This window comes from Rhinolophus sinicus, chromosome 6, assembly GCF_057876585.1.
Source record: "Rhinolophus sinicus isolate RSI-liver-muscle chromosome 6, RSI-T2T, whole genome shotgun sequence".
Lineage (NCBI taxonomy): Eukaryota > Metazoa > Chordata > Mammalia > Chiroptera > Rhinolophidae > Rhinolophus > Rhinolophus sinicus.
In genome coordinates, this window is record NC_142506.1 from 69,327,642 (window position 1) to 69,351,816 (window position 24,175).

The 24,175-nt window shown below is 53.0% G+C and overlaps 1 protein-coding gene across 4 annotated transcripts in view; it reads left to right on the plus strand.

Moving 5' to 3' along the window:
- The window catches only part of PPP1R12B (protein phosphatase 1 regulatory subunit 12B), a 102,257-nt gene that overhangs the window by 14,224 nt on the left and 63,858 nt on the right, over positions 1–24,175 (plus strand). For all 4 annotated transcript variants that reach the window (XM_088799206.1, XM_088799208.1, XM_088799207.1 and 1 more), the window contains exons 2-12: positions 8,067–8,197; positions 12,083–12,201; positions 13,517–13,676; positions 14,823–14,967; positions 15,845–15,919; positions 16,255–16,334; positions 16,908–17,044; positions 18,339–18,442; positions 20,507–20,692; positions 21,609–21,691; positions 22,691–22,816. In XM_088799206.1, coding sequence (XP_088655332.1) covers positions 8,067–8,197; positions 12,083–12,201; positions 13,517–13,676; positions 14,823–14,967; positions 15,845–15,919; positions 16,255–16,334; positions 16,908–17,044; positions 18,339–18,442; positions 20,507–20,692; positions 21,609–21,691; positions 22,691–22,816 — 1,346 coding nt within the window. The remainder of the gene's footprint in view (positions 1–8,066; positions 8,198–12,082; positions 12,202–13,516; positions 13,677–14,822; positions 14,968–15,844; positions 15,920–16,254; positions 16,335–16,907; positions 17,045–18,338; positions 18,443–20,506; positions 20,693–21,608; positions 21,692–22,690; positions 22,817–24,175) is intronic.

Genomic DNA, 24,175 nt, shown 5'->3' on the forward strand with positions numbered 1-24,175 from the left:
GTCAAAGCACGTTCTTTTTAGGATGGTAGTATCAGGTATTAAAAAGGTCCCATGAACCAAGTGGTATCTAGAGCCTGGCCTGAAGTCTGTTTGGGACGTCTCTGAATAGCAGGTAGAAAACATGTAGGTGGTTCACCAACTGTATATGTCACCATCCATCGGTCACTTAACTTTCCTGGGCCTCGTTTCTCCATCTGTAAAGGGAAAAATCTGCACACTCTTTGTTGCCGCCACCATATTCTTCCTTCTTGTATGGCTTTGTTACAGCAGACATTTTGCAAGGAACCTCTTTTGATCAAGTCTGTCGAGGTGAGTTATTCTGTCCCTCAGTGCACGTCATCTCGTACGTGCAGAGTCTGTGAGAAGGGAGCTGCAGCGGGCCCTGCTTCTCTGCAGGTGTCAGGAACTCAGCTGTGTGCACTCTTTGACCCAAGAATTTTGACTACCATTTCTAGGCCGCACTTACTATTCCGCAGAAGTAGGATTATCCACGAGGAACTAAGGAGAAGTTTAGAGGTTGGAACTATGAAGCTTCTGCTCGAAGGAGAACTGGGGGCTTTCAGAAGATGCACCTGGTGTTTTCTGGGCCCTTCCTCCATCTTCCTTCCTCTTCTTGACTTTTTAAACCTGCTTGATGACAAGCGATAGACCAGAAGGTACAGCCTGATACAGTACAGACGTTGCCAAGGCGATACCTGGAGGACTGGTCTTCGTTTAAGTGCGTAAGTGCATGGGAAGTGGAGAAGGTGGGAGAACATTTGAAGGGTGTGGGCTTGGGCCGTTGAGAGGAGGTTTTATTAAACTCCAGAATGAACATATTTTGAAATCTAAATATTATCAACCCTTAGAAGGAAGGTGTTCTCTGGTCCCACATGATAACCGTTTACAGTCTTGGGGGCAATATTCCCAGTTTACTGAGAATAAATATCTTAGTCAGTGTGCTGCTCCATGGAAAATTCTTTGCTTCTGCTGTCTCTCTTGGCTCCCTTTCCTGAAAGGCGACAGATCTGGGTCCAGAGCCTGCCTGACCACTGAGTACATAACCAGATATATAGTTCTCACCATGTGGGAGCCAAAGTGTCTGTGCCAGGGGGTTGTGAGTCTCACACAACGCTGACAGGCTGGTGTCGCCTGTCATGTTGGAGCCGGATGCTACTGTGATTCTTACTCAGGAAATAGTTACACTGTATCACTATCGTGATGGGAATGGAGAGACAGGAAGCAGTTACACTGTATCACTATCGTGATGGGAGTGGAGAGACAGGAAGTAGTTACACTGTATCATGATGGGAGTGGAGAGACAGGAAGTAGTTACACTGTATCACTATCGTGATGGGAGTGGAGAGACAGGAAGTAGTTACACTGTATCACTATCGTGATGGGAATGGAGAGACAGGAAGCAGTTACACTGTATCACTATCACGATGGGAGTGGAGAGACAGGAAGTAGTTACACTGTATCACGATGGGAGTGGAGAGACAGGAAGTAGTTACACTGTATCACTATCGTGATGGGAGTGGAGAGACAGGAAGTAGTTACACTGTATCACGATGGGAGTGGAGAGACAGGAAGTAGTTACACTGTATCACTATCGTGATGGGAGTGGAGAGACAGGAAGTAGTTACACTGTATCACTATCACGATGGGAGTGGAGAGACAGGAAGTAGTTACACTGTATCACGATGGGAGTGGAGAGACAGGAAGTAGTTACACTGTATCACTATCATGATGGGAGTGGAGAGACAGGAAGTAGTTACACTGTATCACTATCGTGATGGGAATGGAGAGACAGGAAGCAGTTACACTGTATCACTATCACGATGGGAGTGGAGAGACAGGACGTAGTTACACTGTATCACGATGGGAGTGGAGAGACAGGAAGTAGTTACACTGTATCACTATCATGATGGGAGTGGAGAGACAGGAAGTAGTTACACTGTATCACGATGGGAGTGGAGAGACAGGAAGTTGAAGGATTGATTCGTGCTGGATCAACTCTTAACCATGAATGGGAAAGCTTGTGGTGATCCTCTGCTGAGAGTTGAGATTCCAAATTTACTGACTCTTTTATCACTTTCAATTTATCTGTATAATTTCTAGTCATATGATGAGGCTACCTCTTTGGAGCAAGGGGACATGAGCTTAGAAATGTTGGGTCTCACAGCAAACTCATCAATCAGTATTGCCACCCTCATTTTAGTTTCAGTCCTCAGCCAAAATACTTTCAGCAAAATGCCCAATGTGAGAACCATGGTCAGGTGTTTCCGGGTATTTGCTGTTTGGGCTAAAGACTGGTTTAAAAACAAAAAACAAAAGAACCCTGAAACTTTCTGTTTAATATAGTTGTCTTTTAAAAAGTGGTATAATTAATTTCTGTTCATTGGGCAAAGAGAGGTGAATCACTGCCGTGGTTTCCATTAATGGGAGTGAGGATGTGGCAGGCTTTCTAGGTGCCAGCTTCCCCTTTATGCCAGTTGGATTCGTTTCCAGTGGCTTCTGTAACAAATTACCAGGGACTGGGTGGCTTAAAACAACAGAAGTCTATCATCTCCCAGTCCTGGAGGCTGGAAGTCTGAAATCAAGGTGTCGAGGGTCCACCCTCCCTCTGGAGGCTCCAGGGTCTGGTGACCATCGTGCCTACATGTGTGGCCACATCACTCCAGTCTCTGGTCACATTGCCGCCTCTTCTGTCTGTTTCAAAGCGCCCCCAAACTGCCTCTTGTAAGAGCACTTATGGTTGGACTTAGGGCGACTGGGGTGACCCAGGATGAGCCCGTCTCAAGTTCCGTAGTTACATCTGCAAAGACTCCTTTCCAGGCAAGGTCCCATGCACAGGTGTCAGGGATGAGGGCATGGACGCCTCTGGGGACCAGCAGTCAGTACACTACAGCAGTGGGAAGGGGGTGTGTGGAGGTGCCGGGAGGTGGGAGGCAGCAGTGTGCCACACGCACGTTCGGCCTGGCCAGGGCCACCCTCGGAGGCACTGCCTGGCCTTGCTGGGGTCAGTTTGGGGGCCTGGGGAGAAGGCTGTGCAAATCTAGATAACTGCAAACCCACTGCATGTACAGGAGATGTGATTCCTGTGCGTCGGGGCACCCATTGTTTCATTCAACAGATGTTTGTGCCGTCCTTTTCTCGGCGTTTAGGCTACACCAGGGGATAGACGGCAGTGAGTGAGGAAAGTCTTAGGTGTTCGGGGGTGTGGTGTTTGGCTGCTAAATGTCTGCGGGAAAGAAATTACGCTCTTTGCTATTACCTCTAAGCATTTAGGATTTTCAACGTAAAGTTGAAATTATATAATTTAGGGGATTATACAAAATTTGAGTTGTAACTTTTGTATAGGTTATTATTGAATTACATAAATTGGGGGAGGATACAGGGCAGAATAGTGAACGGTATGGAACGGGGATGTATCACAAGCGTCCTCATCACCCAGCGCTGTGTCGGCACGATCTGTTGAAATCAAGGCAACATCCAAACAAGTAGGGGTGTCACTGCCCCTGGCACCCGGAGCTGAGCTTTTGGGGAAGAGAGTTGTTTTGGGGCCCACGCAGGTAGCTATAGCAGGAGTCTGAGACATGACAGCAAGGTCAGCTCCTGGAGCCAGCGGCACTCCGTGGCGGTGACAGTTGCAGGCTATTTTGGGAACGGAGGCAGCTTTGTTTTGTAAGGCCTACTCTGCAGTCCCAGATTTAACCCTGGCACGCATCCGCCATCAGCCACTTGTGCCTTTGATGTAGAGAGAGCAATGTCAGGTACAGTAGGCAGCGAGCTCGTCGTGTTCTTTCCCCATTGCATTGGTAAAAGCCACTATTTTCCTTGGAGATCGCCTGTCGTTGCCAGGGAAAGGTGACATGCTCATTTCAGGAAGCCTGCAGTTATTACCTGGCAATGTTTCTGATAGCTCTCTGGGCTAATCATTAATGAAACAATAATGAAGTAATAGCCCCCTTTCTTAAGGAGCTTAGAACAAGTTGCTACTTTAGTACCATGCAGTGTGGCTTCAGGAATGCACATGGCGGGAAAGGACACGAGCCCCAGGAGTCCGGTTACGCGGAGGACGCCCCGCTGGTGTCCTGGGCATCGTAGGAGACGTTTCGCCTCCTCTGCCTGTTCAGGGCCTGGAAAGTCACGTGCGGGCTGCATGGAGGCCTGGTGTTGGGTCCACAGCCCTGGACGTGGTTTCTGGGTGGTGAGTCCACAGCACAGGCGTGAGCAGGAGGACATGTACGTTTAGTCGTCACTCACTTGAGAAGGTCCCCAGGGACTGTCCACGTCTCCTCCGTGGCTTTAGTCAGATTCCGTCTCTGGAGGCAAGAAGGAGAAGAGAACAGAGCTGTCGCCCCAGTTGGTGTGAGTGCGTCCTCCAGCTCTGCTGCCGGTCTCTCCAAGGACGCGCTCTTCCGCTTAGCTGTGGCCACACTGTTTTGTTCACATGGCTCCTGAGCTTAGGAACCCACAGGCATTTCCTGAAATCAGACTTAACAAACACGCGCCCAAATCTCACTAGTTCCAAGATGTCATTAACCAACTGCCTCCGCCACCATAAGATGCTGAGGTGGGGTGGGGGGCGATGGGTGAGGAGTAGGTACAGTTTGTGCCCTTTCCGGGGGAGTTGCTATTTGTTAAACTATTGGCTTAAAGACCACAGCAGTGCCAGCCACTACTGCGTGACATATTTCCTTCAGTCCTCACGAAGTCCTGAGAGGCGGGTTGTGTCCCCCTGCTGTAGATGAGGCTGTGGTCCTCAGGTTTCCAGGTCACTCAGGAGTGTGCCACTGGCAGTGCTGGGATGCAGCCCCCGGGGGCCTGCCTGCCCCTGAGCTGGTGCCTTGAACGCTGCCTGCCCTCCACGTAGTGTATGTGGAACCGTTTAACAGTCAGCCAGCCCCGTTTTCTGAGCGGGTTCTTTGGAGACTGACGCCTGCCAGGTTACACTCAGATCAGACCCACTTCTCAAGGTCCTTCTCTGAAACACATCCCAGTGACATTCTTATAGAAGCACTGTGTCAAGGGTTTAGGTTCATAGATGAAAATGTCATGAAACTGAGAAGGGAGAGAACTCAAGTTGTGATGGGGTGAAGGAGATAAGGCAAGGAAGGGAGAATGAGGGGGAAGGAAAGAGACGTTTTCTCCTTTTCGATATCTGGCCTAGTGGGGCTTAGTTTAGGCCCTCTGGAATTTGGCTGCTGTCATCTTCAAAGGGCAAAGAATGATCTTGAAAACACTGGCTTCCAAAAGTCCTCCGGGCGGTGGTGTGGCCATTGCAGCTAATTTTTGAGACTGTTTTCTCAGAGCCAAAGAAATTTTGCAACCAGGCAAAGAGCAGTGGGCCCAGCTGCTCGACACAGCTGAAGGTGACTCATTTGACCATCGTGACACAGGCACTTCCTAGCTGGGCGGGGAGTGCACTTCCAGAATGCTTCCTTCTCCTTAACTTCAGCACCACCTGGAAAGCACCCGCGACATCGTCTCGCCCAAAAGCCTGTGTTGACAGTTGCGCTCTGCAGTGAGTTGGTAAATCTCGCCCTTTGGCAGACGTGCAGCTTATGAAATTCAGTGAGAAGCATTGTTATGAAATGCTTTACATGGCAAAGGAGTAGAGAGTACGTGGGAAATGCTCGTAGAAGTCAATAAACCTGAGAAAACAGTGTACAAGGCGTGCAATTTGGGGAGCTGCTTATTGGAAAGGGACCATGATGACAACTGGCATAAAGGTCGTCTGGCCTCAAGGTCAGGTGGGACGAATATGCGTATTGCATCAGATCAGGTCTGTTCTGATACATTTAGCTAATTTCAGGAAACGTGAAAGAACATCGAATGGTTGGGAAGGATTAGCACAGATACATGTTGTAACAACGGCTGCCTGCTCAAATCTTCATCTAAATCCAATCAGCCTTTTTCATCCGTCCCGCTGCTTCTCTGCAGGAATGACAGACGTATGTCTTTGAAGGGAGCCCCCGTAAGTTCTAGGAAGACACGCACTATCTAAGGCCCGGTCCACAGGCCCGTGGAGTTCTGACTTGAATGTTCCCCCAGTGACCATGTGCTGTTGAAACAGTCGCTCGTTATCACCATAAAATACTCCTTCATATGTTTGATTGACAGCGGTTCTCACACTGTGTGATCTCAGGCTTCCTTTACACTCTAACAATGTGTTCAGGACTCAAAAAGCTTTTGTTCATATGGGTCAACTTACGTTACTGAGAAAATAAAAAATATTCTCTTACAAAGTCATTTAAAGCACATAGGTGGTAGTTGAAATAACTATATTCTTCCAAACACAAAGAAACAATGAAAAGAGTGGCATTGTTTTACGTTTTCAGAAATCTTTTTAATGTCTGGATTCAACCTGTTGTGACACGTTATTTTGCCAGAAGTACGTTAAGGAGCTCTGGCCTCACATAGACGCACGCGTGGGAAAGGGCTCAGACAGTGGGGACTGTCCCTGGAGGCGAGGCCACATCGTGCTTCGTAGCTGTCGGTTGCAGTGTGGAAACTGAAACCGTGTCAGTGGGTTTTCTCTCTTTGTGACATTAAAAGCCAGTGGTCTGACTTGTCCTTTGAGTGATTCCTTAACTGCGCACGGTTTTCTGACAGCCTGCATTTCATTAGTGGAAAAATATCGGCTCGATGACTAGTGCAGGTGTCCCAGATGTTGGTGTGTTTCACTGTACAATGACACTTGTGTGAAGTCCCACTGGTGTCATCAGAAAGGTGAGTCAGGAAACTGTCGTGCTCAGACCTAGTAGTGGATGTGTTTCCCAGGATTCACAGTTCACGTGAATGGTCGGATTTTCTCCTTGACAAAAACTACTAGTTCTTTTCTTTGAAGTGACAGGCTCACTGAGTCCATTTTCAAGTCTTCATAATCGCGATTTACCCGTCCGTTGTTCTTTTGAGTAAAAGCAGCGCGCCGTGGAAAGAGGGCCCGTCTGTGTCCCGTGCCTGGCACAGGTGCTTTTCTCAGCCACAGCAGCGTGCTTCGCTCGGCCGCCAAGGGGCTGTTTGCGTCCTTAGAACCCCAGATCGGATTCCATAAGATTAATGAGTTTTACTGTCTCATCAAGGTCATCCTCAAGTGGCGCTCTGTTTTTAGCTGGAGTGTGTGAGGGGGGGCCATGAGTGCTGGTACCTTCGGGGCCGCTGTGATTCGTGCCGAAGCACCGCCAGCACGTAGTGTGACTGCTGACACAGCAAACAGGCCAGCTGTCTCAGTAGTCTCTCAGAAATCGCTTGTTTTCTCCGCTAAAATTTTACCTTTTTTTTTTTTTTTGAAGGAGGAGATAAATGACACATTTTAAAAGAAAGGTGTCTCATTTGTTTCGAGTCCCAGTGAATCACCTAAACCTTGCTAATAGCACCTGTGTCCGCTGGCTTCCCTCCTTCCTTCCGCAGCTCTGTTAGGACAGCCATTCGGTCTTTGCAGTGTCGCTGCTGTCTGTGCCTTCCAGGCCAAGGCGGCCTGAGGCCTCTGTGCAGAGAGTCCCTCAGCACCCCCCCGCCCCCGCCCCATGCTGCTGTGAGATGGGCAGTGAAGGGACCCTCGCCGTCCACAGGTCAGACGCGCTTTGCCCTGTTGTGTGAAGCCGTTCAGAAAATACATATGAAAAGCACACTTCTTCCGTCTGAAGTAATCACCTGGTGCTTTCTCACCAAGGAAGGCAGTTTGGAGGGGATCCCCAGACTCTGCATTTGGTCCTGGGCGACTGGTTTCTTCTGAAATTCAGAAGCAAATTAGTGGTTATAACGTCTTCCTTTTTATAACGATGCAACAGCTCCCCCACTTCTAGTACTTGAAAAGTCGCGTTCACGATGAACCCCAGGAGGCCTGTGAACAAGATTAAGTATTATGCCTGCTTCATAGCGAGATGCTGAGGCGTGGAGACCATGCAGGGCTTCGCATCAGCTCGCAGAGCTCAGAAGTCATGCTCTGGGCACTTGTGCGAGAACTGGGAACTGGCATGTGCTTGGAACGGCTGTATTGTCCGCGCCTGGAGCAGGCCGTGGCACGTGGCTGAGCTCAGGGAGATTTGCTGAGTCACTGGATGGGCTTTTCTTTGCAGGCCTGCATTGATGAAAATTTTGACATGGTGAAGTTCCTGGTGGAGAACAAAGCCGACGTGAACCAACGGGACAACGAAGGCTGGACGCCCCTCCACGCGGCGGCCTCCTGCGGCTACCTCAACATCGCAGAGTGAGTGGGGCGGGCCTGGTGGGGGCAGCCCTCCTTTCTCTTCCACGCTGAGAGCCTGAGCTTCAGAAACAGTCAAATCTCTCTATTACAAATTGTTAAAGCAGGAAGTTGACTTTTCTCCAAGGAGTAATTGATACTGTGTTCTGAGCATCTGCCGAAGGGATGGTCAGGGAGGTGGCTTTGGCCGTCGGAGCAGGGCAGTGTGTCCTAGCTGAGGGTCATTTCGGTGGACACGGTAAGTTCCCCCAGTAAAACCAACCTGTGGTCTTTTGAAAATCAGGCTGCTGCTGTACGGCCTTTCCGGTATGATGAGCGCTCCAGGGGGATTGCGCTGGCAGCTGCGCCAGGCCTGGGGGTGGCTGCCCACAGAGCCTGGCCTGCCTGGGCTCCCCGGGGCTGAGCCGGGCGCCCGGTGAGCGATGCTGATGGTGGGGGTCAGCCAAGGGTGCTGGACCTGCCCCCAAGCCAACAGAACGGACAGCGCGTCTCCATCTGTCTTGAGCTTCACTCTGTTCCAGCTGAGTGAAGTCCATCACCTCCCCGTCCCCAGGCCACCTGCCCTGTCTCACAGGAAGGGCTCTCACTCTCGGCCTGGCCACTAACGCCAGCATCTGATGCCTAAGGGCGGGGACGTTTTCGTATTTCGATTTCCACTGTCAAATTTATCTAAGAAACAGTCCTGACGTGTGAGTACTTGTGCAGGTGGCTTGGATGTGGTGCCATATCTCCCTGCATTCAAGGGTTTCACCGTTTCTGCATCAGAAGCTGACAGGCGGGGTCATGCTTAGACGCCGATCCTTGGTGTTGGCCTTCCAGTGGTGCAGCGGGCAGAGAATGACTAAATGCTTTGTACCGTGGTTTCCATTCGTCTTCATGGGCGAACAATTCCTTTGGATGGAAGTCTAGAATGTAACCGTTTCTTGCCAACAAAAATATTACCTTGAATGAAGTGAATCAGTGAGAGTTACTGTTTTCCCTACTCGATGTTACTAATTAGATCTGCGAGCGTCTGACCAGGAGAGGCCATCTGGACGGGAGCCGTGGCGGGGGCGGGGCTTCTGTAGCTTTCACTGTGCTCATCGTCATCAGATGGGTTTTCACGTCACTGTCATTATTTACTTGGGGTTACAGCATTACTTCCTAGACATTGGAAAGGAACTCATTGCTTACATCGTTCATTTGGTCGCTTCGTCTCAGGGAATGTGGACAGTGTTTTAGATAAGATGAGCCCTTGGTCATTTTGACATTTTTCTTTTTATATCTTAAAGATCTTAAAGTGTACACTCTCATTCTCAGAATCATTAGGAATTCTAAGTTTCAAGGGATTGGAAATGAGCAAGAGGCCAAATGGCTTTCCAGGAGGAATCTAAGTATTTCAGATTCCACGGTGACCTTTTTTATGTCACATTGGAACTCAGCATGATTTGCTTTCTAAAAAGAGGGTGAGAGGCTGCTTTTTCCTCATTTTAATTTGAGTTTAGGTTTCTTGCTAGTTAGCTGGGTGTTTTACATTTTTATTACCAATAAGTGTGTAACATAGAAGCAGCAGGTTGACCCAAGGGTTCAGCATGTAGTTTGGCTTTGTAGTTTATTGGGTGCTAATTTATTCTGAGTTTTTAACACATTTCATTTTCTTTCAAAGTTCTTCCCTTGGAATAGTAGCAAAAGGACCATCTCTCAGTGATGGGTTAGGGGAGAGGAAGGCGTTATTTTCTAAGGAGTGTGCATGTTTTAAGCTAGTGGATATTTCTGAGCCTCTGGGTAACTATAAAGATGCTCAGAGGTGAAGTCAATATTATTTCACAGGTTTATATTTATTCTTGTTCAGGGAAAAGTGTGAGGCTAAAGAGGAGTTTGCTTTTTTTCTGAAAGTGGTTTAGGAAGAAGGCAGCCTTATTCAGCAGTGACCTTTTCCTGACTCCTGGTGAGCCAGGTGACTTTATAGAAATGTCTCCCTACTGAGCAGCCTGAGAACATATCAGAAAAGGCAAAGCAGGGTCCGTGCACCCAAATGACGTTGCATCCGGCCCGGTGAGCACTGGAATGGACGCAGGAGCAGAGCGGTCAGGATGCTTCCTTCCTTTTGGCAACATTTGTGGAGTGCCGAGAGAAGAAAGCAAGTGTCAGACGTCACGGCAGCGATGGCGGTGAGGAAGACACAGTGGCTGTCCCCAAGTGGCTGTCAGCCTGGCGGGTGGGACATGGCGTGTGTCACGACAGTCGGGATTACTGCTAGGGAGGGCGGGCAGAGGTGGAATCAGGGCAGGAGGGAGGCTGCTGGTGAGAACGGGCAAAGGCTTCAGGCAGGCAAAGGCGTTGGCCTTGAATGATAGGAAAGGTTCCCAGAAGAGAAAGGAGGGGGGGGGGTGCCTGAGCTGAGTGAGCGTGGGGGGGGGGGCAGCAGGGGTGTGGTACAGCTCAGCAAGCATGATTGAGGGCCTACTGTGTGTTTTGGTTGCGTTTGGAGTTCTCAGGGTGGGGCGGTGTAGTTGGATGTTCCCGTGGCCTGAAGAAGGAACCAGAACAGGCGCTTCTGAATGTGTTGGGGGTGAAGGGGTAATTGGCGTGGGACTAGGAAGGCAGATAGAGGGCGCTGTCTTCTCTGAGCCGGTGACAGAGGAAAGGAGGCCGCTGAGAAGGAGAGGGAGCCGGGTCTCTCCAGGTGGGATTGATCTATACAGTAAAATCACTGTTTGAGGCCCGTTATACCAGCCACGAGGCACTCGGAGAGCAAAACATGGTCTCAGCCGAATCCTTGTTGGTCCTTTCTCCTCTGCCAGACCTTTGAACACAGTGGTCATAGGTCAGTTATCGTTTTTGAAATCGCCCACCGTGTCTAACACGTGGTGCCTCAAACATGGTGGAGGAACGATGAGGGTTGGCTGAGGCGCTGAACGGTGGAAGTCTGACTCAGCTGGGTGTCCCCTTAGTGCGTCTGAGTGCTGGCTGCAGCTCCCAGCTTTATCGGGATTCTCACTGGCCTGACAGTCACTGGATCTCGGGGAAAGATGAACTAGACGTGAAGTCAAAAGACTGGGGCCATAACCTGTGCCACTTGCCACCTGTGTGACTTTAAGAAAATTACTCACTACGTATGCACCTCAGTTTCTTAGAGGGGCAATACCACCCACCTGCCCTACGTCATAAGCTGGCTGAGACTCACTATGCAATTTTACATGAAAGTGCTTTGGAAATCAGAAAGGATCCATGTAAGGACCCTTGTATTAAAATTATCAGATCTTCCTGCTTCAGGGTCAAGTGTTGTATTTTGCTCTACAGTCTCAGTATTTAAAATGTAGCTGTTCACTTCTTTAGCAGTTCAGTTCCCTCTTAGCATGAGCAGGTTTCATGGAGGTGGCTGGTTGGAGGGAGAGTTTCCTGGAGGCATCATTTAGCTCCTCCTTTACTTTCCAATTTTTATACCCAACGCTACTTAACGTACTCCCGTGTGGCACTGGGGAAGTTTTCACGAGAATGAGTTCTTTATAAATCTCCTGGGGACTCGTTCTCAGAAGTCCGAGTGTAAGAAGTCCTTTTGGGAACCTGCGTTTGACGTCAGTGATGGAAGGTGGGTTTTGGGGCTGCGTGTCTTCCTCACAGTATGTAGACAGTCTCTTGCTCTCCACTGGGGTGAGAGGGTGGGGTTAGGAATGTGAGTGTGGAAGAAATCTGTTTGTTGGCGTTACTGTCGTCAGGAACCAGAGACGCTGCTGGCCTGAACCAGGGAAGGCTCATGGAGCTGGGAATTAGTAGTGGATGCCGTACCTGGGACCACAGTTAAACCCCCAAAGCGGAGGTCGTGCTAGGCCACTAGCCGCAGGTGCGTGCGTCCGCACGGGTGCCAGCCTGGCAGAGGTGCTGCAGACCCTGGTGTTGTCCCCACAGGTACTTCCTCAGCCATGGCGCCAGCGTGGCCATTGTGAACTGTGAAGGGGAGGTGCCCTCTGACCTCGCGGAAGAGCCTGCCATGAAGGACCTGCTTCTGGAGCAAGTCAAGAAGCAAGGTAAGGGCTGGGGGTGGCACCATGGCCACCTCCAGAGAGCCTCCGCTGTCCTGGGACAGGACACGTCCCCTCGCAGCTCAGAGGCTGCAGAGGGCGGGCCCCCCCATCTCTGCCACCCTCACGCTGTCCCCGTCTCTGCCACCCTCACGTTGTCACCCACTGAGCATGAGCAGCGACCGGGTCTCCTCTGAGGGCACAGAGTGGCCGAGCAGGTGGGCACAGCGCTCAATAGAGAGTCCACAGAAGGGCTGCAAGTCCCAGGGCCTGTTTCTGAGTCTTGACGAGCGCTGGAGGTGCTAAGGGTGCTTTGTGTTCTCTCCAAAATGACCTTCAGCCGCACTCACCGTGCAAACCTTCCCAGTAGTTCGTTAGGGTGAGCAAGCTGGCTTAGAAGACGAGGCTCTAAAAATACGTCCTCTGATTCTCTACTTTCAGAAGACACCGTTTCAGAGACTAGGTCAGGACGCTCCTGGAGGTCTCGGGACGGGATTTGATAAAGTAAGGTTACAATAGCTAGTCAGATAGCAGAAGCAGGGTCCGCAGACGTTTGCCAGGACTGTCACTGACGTCCTGCGTGTGATCGGGGGTGACTGCCAGGCTTTCTGTGGAGCTGCCACACCCACGACCTACACTTCATGCCAAGGGACGTAGTGCCAGGGTCCGCTCCTGCGGTGGCCCTTTCCAAAAGGCCAGCTCTGGCCGCGTCCATCTCCTCCCAGACTCTCCAGAGCTGCCTTTGCACTCCACCAGCCGGGTGGAGTCCTTGTGACAGACACAGGCGCCCACAAAGCTGACATATTTACTATCTGCCCTCCTGGGAAACATGCTGACCTGCCTTAAGCCAGGGCCGTTCCCGGGTCCCTTCTCCTGCCTGCCTTGTCCCCGTGCAGCTTTGTGCGCTGTTGAATTGAAGGAGGTGCTTGGTTTCCCTGCCCGTCCTGGGATGTCACAGTCCCGGGGACAGCTTTCATGTGCTCTGTGCCTGGAGCAAGGCCCTGACCTTTCTGTGTGTGTTTCCTGTGAAATGGGGAGAAACAGATTTACCTGACAGGATGGCCAAGACACTGACGCGGTGTAACAAACATATAAGAGGACGTGGAAACGTGTAGCTTTGTACAAATGTGGTCTTTATGTTCTTGAGCTGGAAGCAGTTTCAGGTGTATTCCCCTGAGGCACTGGCTGGGGCTGTCACTCACCTCGTGAGGACTCGGGAAACACAGCTGCTGAGGGCACGTGGTCTGTGGTCCGGGGTGTGTTTGGGGCCCGAGCCCATCAGGCCGACAGCCCCATGACCTGGTGCCATGTGCTCCCGCAGGGGTCGACCTGGACCAGTCGCGGAGGGAAGAAGAGCAGTGCCTGCTGCAGGACGCGCGGCAGTGGCTCAACAGTGGGAAGATACAGGACACCAGGCAGGCCCGCTCAGGGGCCACCGCGCTGCACGTGGCCGCCGCCAAGGGATACTCTGAGGTCCTCAGGTGTGTCATCTCCATGGAGCGCAGTCGGGAGATGGGCGAGACGGCACGGGCTTTGGGGAGGGGTGAGCACGGGCCCCGCGCTCTGCGTGGTCTCCTGTCTGACCACCAGCCCTTCTATCTCTGCTGGTGTTCGTCCACCGACGGGCCCCTCCTGCTGGCCAGCCTTCTCAGACACGTGACGTGAAACGGGCGAGGTCGGCTGGCTCGACGGTCCCAGCCCAGGGCTTAGCGTCATCCCCCTGCAGCCCCTCCTGTGGTGACGGACAGTGCAGTGTGGCTTGGTCCTCTGGGCACAGGCGCTTTCTCTGGGCTCATCCGATTAACGATACAGACCTGGAGAGTGTGTGTCGTGAGGGTAGGACGGCCACACTGACGTGAGGGCTTCAGCTCTGCTCTCTGGTCGTTTTCCCTCGTGTCCACACGTGCCCCATGCAGGTCGTACTGCAACACGTTGACACTGTCCCAAGCGCACGGGCTGCCGATCGCGCTGATGTGTGGTCACCGCAGGCTGTTCCAGGCTTCACATTCCACCCCACTCAGGGTTTGTGGCAGGCATGGCAGCGTGGTGTGACCTGAGTGGCATTCATGCTCATTCAGTCCTTGGGAGGGTCTGGAGGGCCTCGATGTGGGAACCCTGCATCAGCGCGTGCAGGTTGGGCCTCAGCAGCCACTCACACCTGCACCCCGCGAGCACGTTAGCCCAAGGTGCACAGTGCGAGAGAAGCCCCTGCACACACATCTGCAGGCTCGGGGCTGTGCGTCCACAGTAAACGTAGGGCGTCCCAGGTGCCCAGCAGAAAGCCAGTAAGTGCAGTGCCCTGAAGAGCGTCCGTCCTGATTTGAGGGGGTCCCCACACACACTGGAAACACAGAGCACACCTCCTCCTCGTCGTGGGGCTGGGCTGATTGAATTAGGCTCAGTTAATGTCAGGTACGCGCCTCCAGACACTCGTCCTGTGTGACACAGATGTGCCCACATGACCTTTCGGAGACGGTGGATAGATGTCACCTATGATTGAGTCTCACGTAGTCACCAGGGGGGCTGAACTGTGCCTGCAGCAGCCTGTGGGTCAGTGGGGGACAGTGCATTCGGCAGGGACCAGTGCTCTCCAGGACATACATGGCCTGTTCGTGTTTTCTCCTCAGACTGCTGATTCAGGCTGGCTATGAACTGGACGTCCAGGACCATGACGGCTGGACCCCCCTCCATGCTGCCGCGCACTGGGGGGTGAAGGAGGCCTGCTCCATCCTGGCCGAGGCGCTCTGTGACATGGACATCAGGAACAAGCTGGTGAGTGAGCCTGCCCAGCGGGACAACGAGCTCAGCGTCACGAGGGTCCCAGGCCCTGTCCAAGGAAGTGGGACCACAGCACGGGCAGCTGTGGTTCTGCCCGCACCCTGTTATCCCACACAGCTGTCTGCCTTCTCCTGGGCTTGTGTTGAAGCCCCTGAAACAAACAAACACACAGGAAAAACAGATTCGCCCTCGGCAAGGTGAACACTGGGGAACCCCAAGGCCACCGTCCATGGTGACGTACGAAAGATTTTACTTCATTTTTCATTCAAAGACGTTCAGTAGCTGCGCTCTGTTCCCATCCAGTCAGTGAAAGCACCATAATGACAAGGACCTAGAGCTGGGTTGAAATCGTGTTATTCGGGCTCACTGGACACAACACTCCTCCCTCCGTCTGTGCGTTTTCTGGGGTCTGAATTAGGCGGAGACGTTCTTATCCGCCTCCTGTGTTTCTCAAGCCCAGGTCGTTCTTAGCTTGTGGGTTAGGGCCCCTCACTGCTGATGTTTCCCAGAAGAGACAGCCCTTGTCTCACTTCCAGGGACATGGTTTCGTGATGTACCTTTAGTGCACGTGTGCCCTGGACCTCCTGGGGCTCCTAAGGGCCCCTCGACTTGGTCACAGCAACTCAGACCATTTCGGAACTGGCCCCGGCAGATGCCAAGTAGCAGTAAGCATTAGGACGATGGCCGTCGCCTCAGTGCTGTTCAGAGTGGGGACTCCCTAAGGATTCGCTGCTTCTCCTGGGAGAGGGGACACATCATGACAAGGCCACGTCCCCGCGTCGGGCAGCGGCGGTGGCCAGGGTGTGATAGAGCCACGTGCTCCCCGCTTCTGTTTGCTTGCCGTCACGGTTCTCTGCGCGTTCTCTGCCAGGGCCAGACGCCGTTTGACGTGGCTGACGAGGGCATCGTGGAGCACCTGGAGAAGCTGCAGAAGAAGCAGAGCGTGGTGAGTGCGCGGGGTGGCCCTCGGCCCCACCAGCACCCGGTGACACCGCTCCCTCCGGGGCTGCCAGCCGCCTGTCAGGAGGAAACACCCAGAAAGGGTGGTTGTGAACGGTTGCTCATTGTAGGAAGCCTTCAGGCAGCTGAAAGCTAAAAGCAACGGCAGCAAACTAACAGCTCCCCTGCGTTCTGGAAAAGGAGTGTGGTTTGTTCACGTCAGAGTTCTCCCCTCCCCTCTGGTACTGGCCTGTCTTCTGAAGAAGGACAGGGCCGTCACGAGTTCTCACCTCTGCTGATTTCTCACCTGTGCTCCGCCTCTTCCCTTTTCTCACCTTCCAGCTTCGAAGTGAAAAAGAGACACGAAACAAGCTCATCGAGTCAGACCTGGACAGCAGGCTGCCCAGCGGATTCTTCCAGAAGTAAGACGTTTGGGGCCTGAGGACTGTGAGGGCTCTGCCCTGGGGACGCACATGTGACAGCGTGAGAGTTTATGCAGTAACAAAACTGGGTGATTTTAGCCCTGCGGTCTTGAAACGTGGGGATGTCTGGGGGCAAAGGGGGGGGACGCTGAGGTGGGCAAGCCTGTGTTGCATTTGGGAATGAATTCAGACTGCAGCATTTCCTTTTCGCTGCCCTAGGGGTCCTGACTCCCAGCTGCTTCCCTGACCGGAAATGCTGTGAGCTCAGGGACACCACCCCAGTGCCAGCTGCCTGCCCGCAGCTCGCAAGCACCCTGTAAACAGCCGTCAGATGATCTCTTACTTTTACCTGCACCAGGATTCACAGCCCCTGGTCCTTAAGGCTAGAGCTGCTTAAGTCACGCTCTAAAGCCAAACAGTGAACCTTAGTCCACAGGAAATGGGTTCGGGGGACACAGATGCAGAGGAAGACTGAACACACTTCTGTTACTGCAGCTACACAGAGGTGTCTGGACACTTAAGAAACGGTTTGTCATTTCTGACAAATGACACTCAGACCGTCTCCTTATTTAGCAAAGAGAAGCTGCTGTATGAGGAGGAAACGCCCAAGGCCCACGAAGCGGAGGAAGGAAGCAAGGAGTCCAGCAGCTCCAGCTCCGAGGAGGAGGGTGAAGACGAAGCGTCTGAGTCCGAGCCCGAGAAGGAGGCGGGTAGGCGATGCCGACGCGCCGGCCAGTCCTGTCCCTGCGCCCACTCAGCCCATCACAGGCGGCAGGCTTCGGAGGGTCTCAGAGGGTGCTAGGCTGAATGTGGGGAGCCATAGTAGAATACCTGTGCCAGTTCTCCTGTAGCCACATGATGAGGGGCCGCCTGCTCTGACCGGGGGTCCCTGGGGTGTAGAGGCAGATTCCCCGAGTGCAGTGTGCTGACCGGCAGAGGACGGGCGGCCTCACACACGCACGCACGCCTGGTCAGGTGCGGCTCTGCCTCCAGCTGGGAGAGCCGTGAGGGAAGGGTGCGTCGTGTTTATAGTGGTCTGCATTCCTCTGCACTTGGCCCAGTGGGCGCTGCAGGGAGCGGGTCCTGCTCAGCCTGTCATCTGGGCCCAGCTCCTGGTAGGTCTGCTTTGCCAACACGGTCTCTCTCCGTCGTGGGAGACTGCTGCCTTTGTTCGTGTCTCTGACTCTGAGGCTCACTGACTGTCAGCAAAGGACGTTAGAGGCCAGCAGTTCTGTGCAGAGAGCAGGCAGCAGGCAGCTGGTAGTGAAAAGGAGACCTTTACTCACGGAGACTCAGCGTCTGAGAAGCAGCTCAGCTTGCCATCGTTTCTATGTGTTCACTATGTGTCAGCGTTTACATGTCTTAGGCTTCAAGTATTGTCTGGCACTGAGATCTGGGCGTGCTCTATGCTAGATCGCTTCGTTGGCTACCAGGGTATCAGAATGTGGGGCCGCTGTAATTGCCTCCTCATGGGCACCCAGCCCTGGGTCTTGTGTTCCCTGCTGCCCATGTCCGTTGCTGGGGGATGAAAGCCCCCTGGCACCCTTTGCTCACACTGCAGCCCTGTTTTGAAACCTGTGACCTCCTTCCCCACCCTGTCTTTGCCTGCAGGCAAGTCCCAAAGCCTAGAGCCCCGGCCTCCACGCCTGGCCTTTCAGTCGCTGGCCAGCCGGCCTGCCCCGTGCTCCATGGGTCAGGACTCGCTGTGGCCACAGGAGCTTCTTAGCACATACTGAGGAAGAATTCTTATTTGGTATAGAATGTGGAGGAGATTTCTATGTATGTGGGAGTTGGCATTGGAGCCTACCCAGACAGGAGACCACGGAGTTTATTTCCTTATGGCGAGTTTATTTCCTTATGGCGGCAGTTGTTAGACCTCAGTCTGAGGTCAGGCATTATGTGGACCTATAATCTGTTTGGATGACGGGCAGTCTGTCTAGCAGAGAAGCAGATGCACACAGAGATAAGATTTTCATACGCACGTTCCCTTGTTTTAAATAACAGATAAAAAGCCAGAAGCCATTGTCAACCATTCCAGCTCCGAAAGCAAGAGGTGCCTCCCGGAGCAGATAGCAGGGCGGGCTCAGAATACCTTCCCATCTGGGAGAGTGAGTATTTTGCAAGTAATTTGGATATTATGTTTCCCCCTACTGCAGTAACATCCAATTAGAAAAGCCTTAAGGATACATTCTTGCAAAGCAATAAAGATACGTTTTTGCCTGCCTTACTTAGTCTGTTCAGGCTGGCTGCCTTTAAACAACAGAGTCTCTCAGTTCTGGAGGAGGAAGTCCAAGATCAAGGTGCCAGCAGATTCGGTTCCTGCTGAGGACTCTTCCTGGCTCGCAGGTGGCCACTTTATCTCCAGATATAGTCACATTGGGGGTTAGGGCTTCAACGCATGGATTTGGGAGTGGGGAACCCAAACACTGGGTCTGGAACATTGCCCACAAAAACTGTACAACCCTTGCTCTGTACAATTTTGGTTACAATGTGTTTAGATAACTTAGGATAGTCTGGGACCAAAGAAATTTTGTCAGTTGCCTGTTCTTCATATCTGGAATTAGATAAGTGTATAACCAAAGCTCACATTGGGCCAGGAAGGTGTCAGCAGCCAGCATTAATTGTTTTGGTGGCTACTCTCCTTTTTTTCACTCCTTGTTTAAAATTTTACTTTCACAAGTCAAGGCGTCATACCTAGCTGTGACGACAGAGAGCAGAGGTAGAAGGATGGTTGCAGTGCTAGCAGCGTGTGCCCCGCGGCTCGGCCCAGGCCTCTCAGAGCTGTCGGTGCCCAGTCAGGGGACAGCCGATGGCCCTGCCCCTTAGAGTGAAGTCAGTTTTGAGGTTAAGAACGGACCTGAGTTCTTTACGGTGAAGCTGTCAAAAAGCTCTATGGTTTGATGGATATTAACTCGATGGTCTTAGTGCCTCAGGCATTGAAAAGGCAGGGCTGGTGTCATGGTGGGACACTGTGGTGGGACACCATGGTGAGACACAGGCTGGGACACAGGCTGGGAGCATCTCAGTGACCAGGGGACGGGCCCCCTCTCTTGCCCTCCCACTGCTTCTGGGTGTGGCCAGACCTGCTTTTTTAAAGAAAAACACTAAATTAAAAAAACAAAATGCACACACACACATATACTTGTTCCACATGGCTGAAATAGTGCTGGGACAGGCATTTTCCCTCAGAAGCAGGTGGCTTAGTGCTGACATGCTTGGGCCTCTAAAGCTTCTTAGAAGCAGCACATAAAAATGTACATTCAAATGACCGATGAAAAGAGAAAATCCAAGTGAGCAAATGAGGGATTCAAAGTGTCTAATGTATTGTCACTGTACCTGGCAGTAAAGGTCCCCAGGCCCAGGGAGAGACCGTTGGCTGATGTCCTAAGGGCCAGTTGGACCCAAACTGGCCTTTGGGCTGACACCAGACTATGACGTTGTCTCTGGTCTGCGGCAAAATGAGATGAAGACCATGTATGCTCTGTAAAGCTTTCTTTTCCGAAGTTAAATCTTTCTTCTTAAAATGAAATGATGGTGATGGGAATGGTAGCCAGTTTCTGAAAACTACAAGGTTGGCAGCTCTGTGGCTTCTGCCATGTTTTTCTTTTTGATGTTGCTGCCGGGGAAACCTGCAATGCTTGGACCTGCTGCCGTAGCTCAAAGCAGCAGTTTCCTTATGATGAGAATAGACCTGAGCGCTGGCCCTTCGTACCTTAGTCATAACTGACATGCATGCCGGGGTCCTCTCGTGCTGTCCAGTGGCCACGTCGTCTGTGCAGGAGCTGAGCTCATGTCACCACCTCTCAGAGGGGCGTGTGAAGGCCCAGGGAGGTAAGGCGTCCTGTGCGCAGGTGCACGGCGAGTTAAGGGAAGACGTGTGACTGCAACTCGGCCCGTCACACATGGACAACGAACCATGTTAACTTCTCAGGGCAGCTGCCAGGTCGCAGCCCTGCTGACAGGCTGAGGCCCTTTCAAGCTCAGGGACGAAGGGAGCGCTGGGGTACCTGGCGTCGGCAGAGGAGGACGGGACCTTGGCCGAGAGCCAGCTGTGCCCGTGGCTGCCTTGCTCCCGTGTGGTCTCCCTGGAACTGAGTGTGGCAAGGCCGCAGGCTGAAAGAGGTCATCGGGCCCTTTCTTTCTCTTTTCTCCTGCCTGCTCGTCCCTCATAGCTCTCCAGCCTCTGTAACAAGCCAGAGGAGCCTGCGGACGAGTCCCCTTCTTCATGGAGACTGAGCCTCAGGAAGACTGGCAGCCAGAGTGTGCTGAGCGAGGGGGCTCCCAGGAGCTGGGGCGTCTCCCTGCCCCGCTCGGCGTCCAGCCCCCGGGTCTCGGCGCTGGGGGACAACAGAGAGAAGGTGCGTGGGCCGCACGTGGGACTCCCCTGAGAATTCCAGTGAAATGAACTGACTTCATAGGCCCTGGTCTGACTCCAGGAGTACAGACACGCTGGCTCTTTACCGGGAGCTGCCCACTGGCTCTTATGTGCTTGGCAGAAAGGAAAACCCCTGTCCTTCTGGCACACCTCGTGTTCGTCCTTCCTCTTGGATGAGCCAGGAGCCTGACAAGGTGCCTAAAAGGTTCCTCTGAGCCAATACAGCAGTTTAACCTTTGGATGTTTGCGAGCGAGTTGCTCAGCTGAGCTTTCCATGTTGGTGAAGCTCAGGCAGATGAGCCGGCAGGGGAAGACGCTCCGGGTCTCAGTTTCCCCCTCAGCTGTGTGGTCAGGCTGACTCCACAGCGGGCAGTCTGTGCACCAGCCAAGATGAGCACGCACGCGTTCCCGCACTGTTGGTCCCAAATCCTTGGGGGCCCCCGATGGTGCCCCTTGTGTGGCCCCTGCCCGGTGCTGCGCTCCTGGAGCCGCGGGCGAGTGCCTACCCCTGCAGCCCGTCGGTGCCGGTGAAGCTGCATTCAGGAGGAGGGAGGCTGGGCAGGAGAGCGGGCTGATTTCGCGGGCTCGGGAGCGGCCTTCCTGTCCGGCTGCTTGGCTCCCCCCTCCCACAGGACTGCAGCCACGGTCTGCACTGCTCTTTCCTCACTAGCTCATCCCGCTTCTCCCGTGAGAATCAGGCCTCCATGCTGGTTGTGACGGAGGGCCATTAGGAATCGGCCTCGGAACGCTAACCTTTTATTGTGCCCCTCAAACTGGAAATTGGGATTGAATTGAGAACTCAGATTCTATGGGTGTATGAAGTCCTGCCTTTTGCCCAGATGCTTTATTACTGTGTCCGTGCTAGCCCACGCCTGTGCTTCCTTGTCTTGGCTTTACAGGACAGAGAAAACAGAAGCTGCTTTACTTCACTGACGTCCCGGAGGCTGAGCGGCACGAGTGACACTGAGGAGAAGGAGAACAGGTAACCCTCATGGCGGCCCCTCTCTGCAGTGTCCCCAGCACGTTATGACGTCCTGCTCCTTCTGCTCACCCCCCCAACCCCCGCTCTGCCAGCTCACGTCCTGAGGTCCGTCCTCACTGTGTGAGACCCTCCCGGGGGTGGGCTCACTGGCGCTGTAAAGGCAGGGTCCCAGCGCAGGCTGCCCCAGGGCCGTCCCTGTCAGTGTTGTTCAACTGAATGCGTCCACTTCCGATTTGTAGCAGATAACATTTCAAGTCCTCGTCAATCCAGGTGAATGCGGGATTGTGAGGCGTCACTGTCTCATGTGAACCTGGCCCACAGCCTGTCTCAGGTGTGTCCCTTGGGCGTCACCTGCGCATGTCAGAAACACAGACTCTCGGGCCCCACCCCAGACCTGCTGAACTGGAATCTGCATTATAGCAAATTCCGTGGGCAATTCAGTGCACACTGAAGTTGAGGCCTGCTCTGCCCTGGAGACCCCTGTGAAATCAGCACCCCGTCACTCGTGTAGCAAAGACCCTGGGGATACCTGTGGGTCACAGCCCTGCCCTGGGAGCCTTTTCGTTTCTGAGGCTAAAGGGGCCTCAGCAAGTCCTCTTTTTCCTCTTTCCCTGTGACAGACGTACGTCCTCATCGTCCCCATGTCCCCTTGTCTGCTCAGTATGAGCGTCCTGCCTGCTGCTGGGGATGGACTCACAAAGCTCTTTAAAGGAGGAGCACAAGGGACTTGTCGTTACCAAAGGGTCAGAGCCATTTTGGCTTAAGGACTGGGTGCCTGTGGAAAGTAGTTGGCTTTGAAGTTGGTCAAAGAAAGTGGATAGTAATGCTTATCCCATCCTCTGCCTACACAGAAGGCAGGTGTGTGAGAGAGTCACTGCCCACGTGTGTTTCTGTAGCGGGATTACAGTCTGCCTGTCTGGCTCTTCTCTTGCAGTGTGCGTGTGTCATGGGCAGAAGCTGGGGTCACTGTGTGGGCTGGTTTTCTTTCCTGCCTCTCAGGGGATCAGCTGTTAACCTGGTGAGGAGCGGCTCCTACACGCGGCAGCTGAGGGGGGACGAAGCCAAGGGGAGTGAGACACCACAGACGGCTGCTCCTTCCACCTACGTGTCAACCTACCTGAAGAGGTACCAGGTTCCACAGGCGGGAGGTGGTCCCCATCTGGCCATGGGGTGTGGGTCGTAATCACACCTCTGTAGCCAACTGGCCCCACAAGAGTGAATCCAGAAATGAATTAGTTGTAGATTTTGGGGGAGTAACATCTTGACTAAATTTAAATAATCTCAGCTGGAGAAAGCTGACTCCAGACCCTCAGCCCACAGACTGAACTTGCCGTCCGTCATCTCAGTCCCACCAGGCCTTCCTCTCCGCCAGGAGAGCCTCCTGGGACTGAGTGGGACTGGACGGAAGCCACCTCGGCCAATAGCTCTGTCCTTTTGTGACAACGCGAGGCATTGTCATCTCAGGTTGTGTTTTGGGGGAGAGGAAGGGAGGGCCCGCAGGGTGTAGGGTGGGAGATGGAGGCAGAAGCTTCACGTGAAGCTTGTTAATTTAGGGACCTGGGTGTTCTTGTTTTGTTTTTGTAATAACTTTAATGACCCTCAGATCCATTCAGATCTGAAAGTCGCCAGTTGGGTGCAGAGAAGGTACATGAGTCCTTCCCTCTGCTCACCTGTCTCCCTTTTTCTGCAGTTACTGTCTTTGCCGGGTACCAGCCAGCAAAGTGCCTCTGCCAGAGCCGTTAACCTACAAGATACGCTTAGTTAGTGTTCATTTCAGCTTTGCCGCTGCCCTGGGAGAATCTGACTCTCAAGCCTCGCTCTGAATTCTTTCTTGACGCCACTTACTTGCTCCTCCAGCTGCCTCTTTACACCACAGCCCTCGTCAGCAGGTTTTCTAGGTGCTTCCCTGGCTGCCAGAGTAGGCTTTGGCCACAGTCGGTACATGGGGGTTCAAAACTTCGTTCCACTTGCCGCCAGAGTCTTGTCAGCTGGTTAAGGTGTGACGTGGGAACCAGGAAGCTACAGAGCAGACAGCCCCTGGTGCGTTGGGCTTCAGTCCTGCAGGCATGTCCTGGAGGAAGGGCCCCCCGGAAGTGAATGGGTGCAGCTCAGGGGTCTCACTGAGGCCGCACCTACTTCTCTTCACAGCCAAGGCATTAGTCCAGCTAGATGCACCGTCACTCCTTGTGTTTGGATCCAAGACCAAGACGCGACTCTTCTAGGAAAACAATGCTGTAGCTCTAGGGACGAGGACGCCCTAGAATCTGCAGGCCTTCCGTTGTTTAGTGGCGGGTTGTTCACGTCCATGGTCCAGGCCACTGGCATGTGGCTTGAGGGAGCGTCACAGGGTTTGATAGATGCCGTTGGGCAGATTCTGGCCAACAGCAGAAAGGCCGCCTCTCCCTGGGGTGGGACACAGGCTTAATTACATGAGCACTTTCTGAGAAGAGACTGACAACTTGCTTCATACTTTGGATTCCCGAA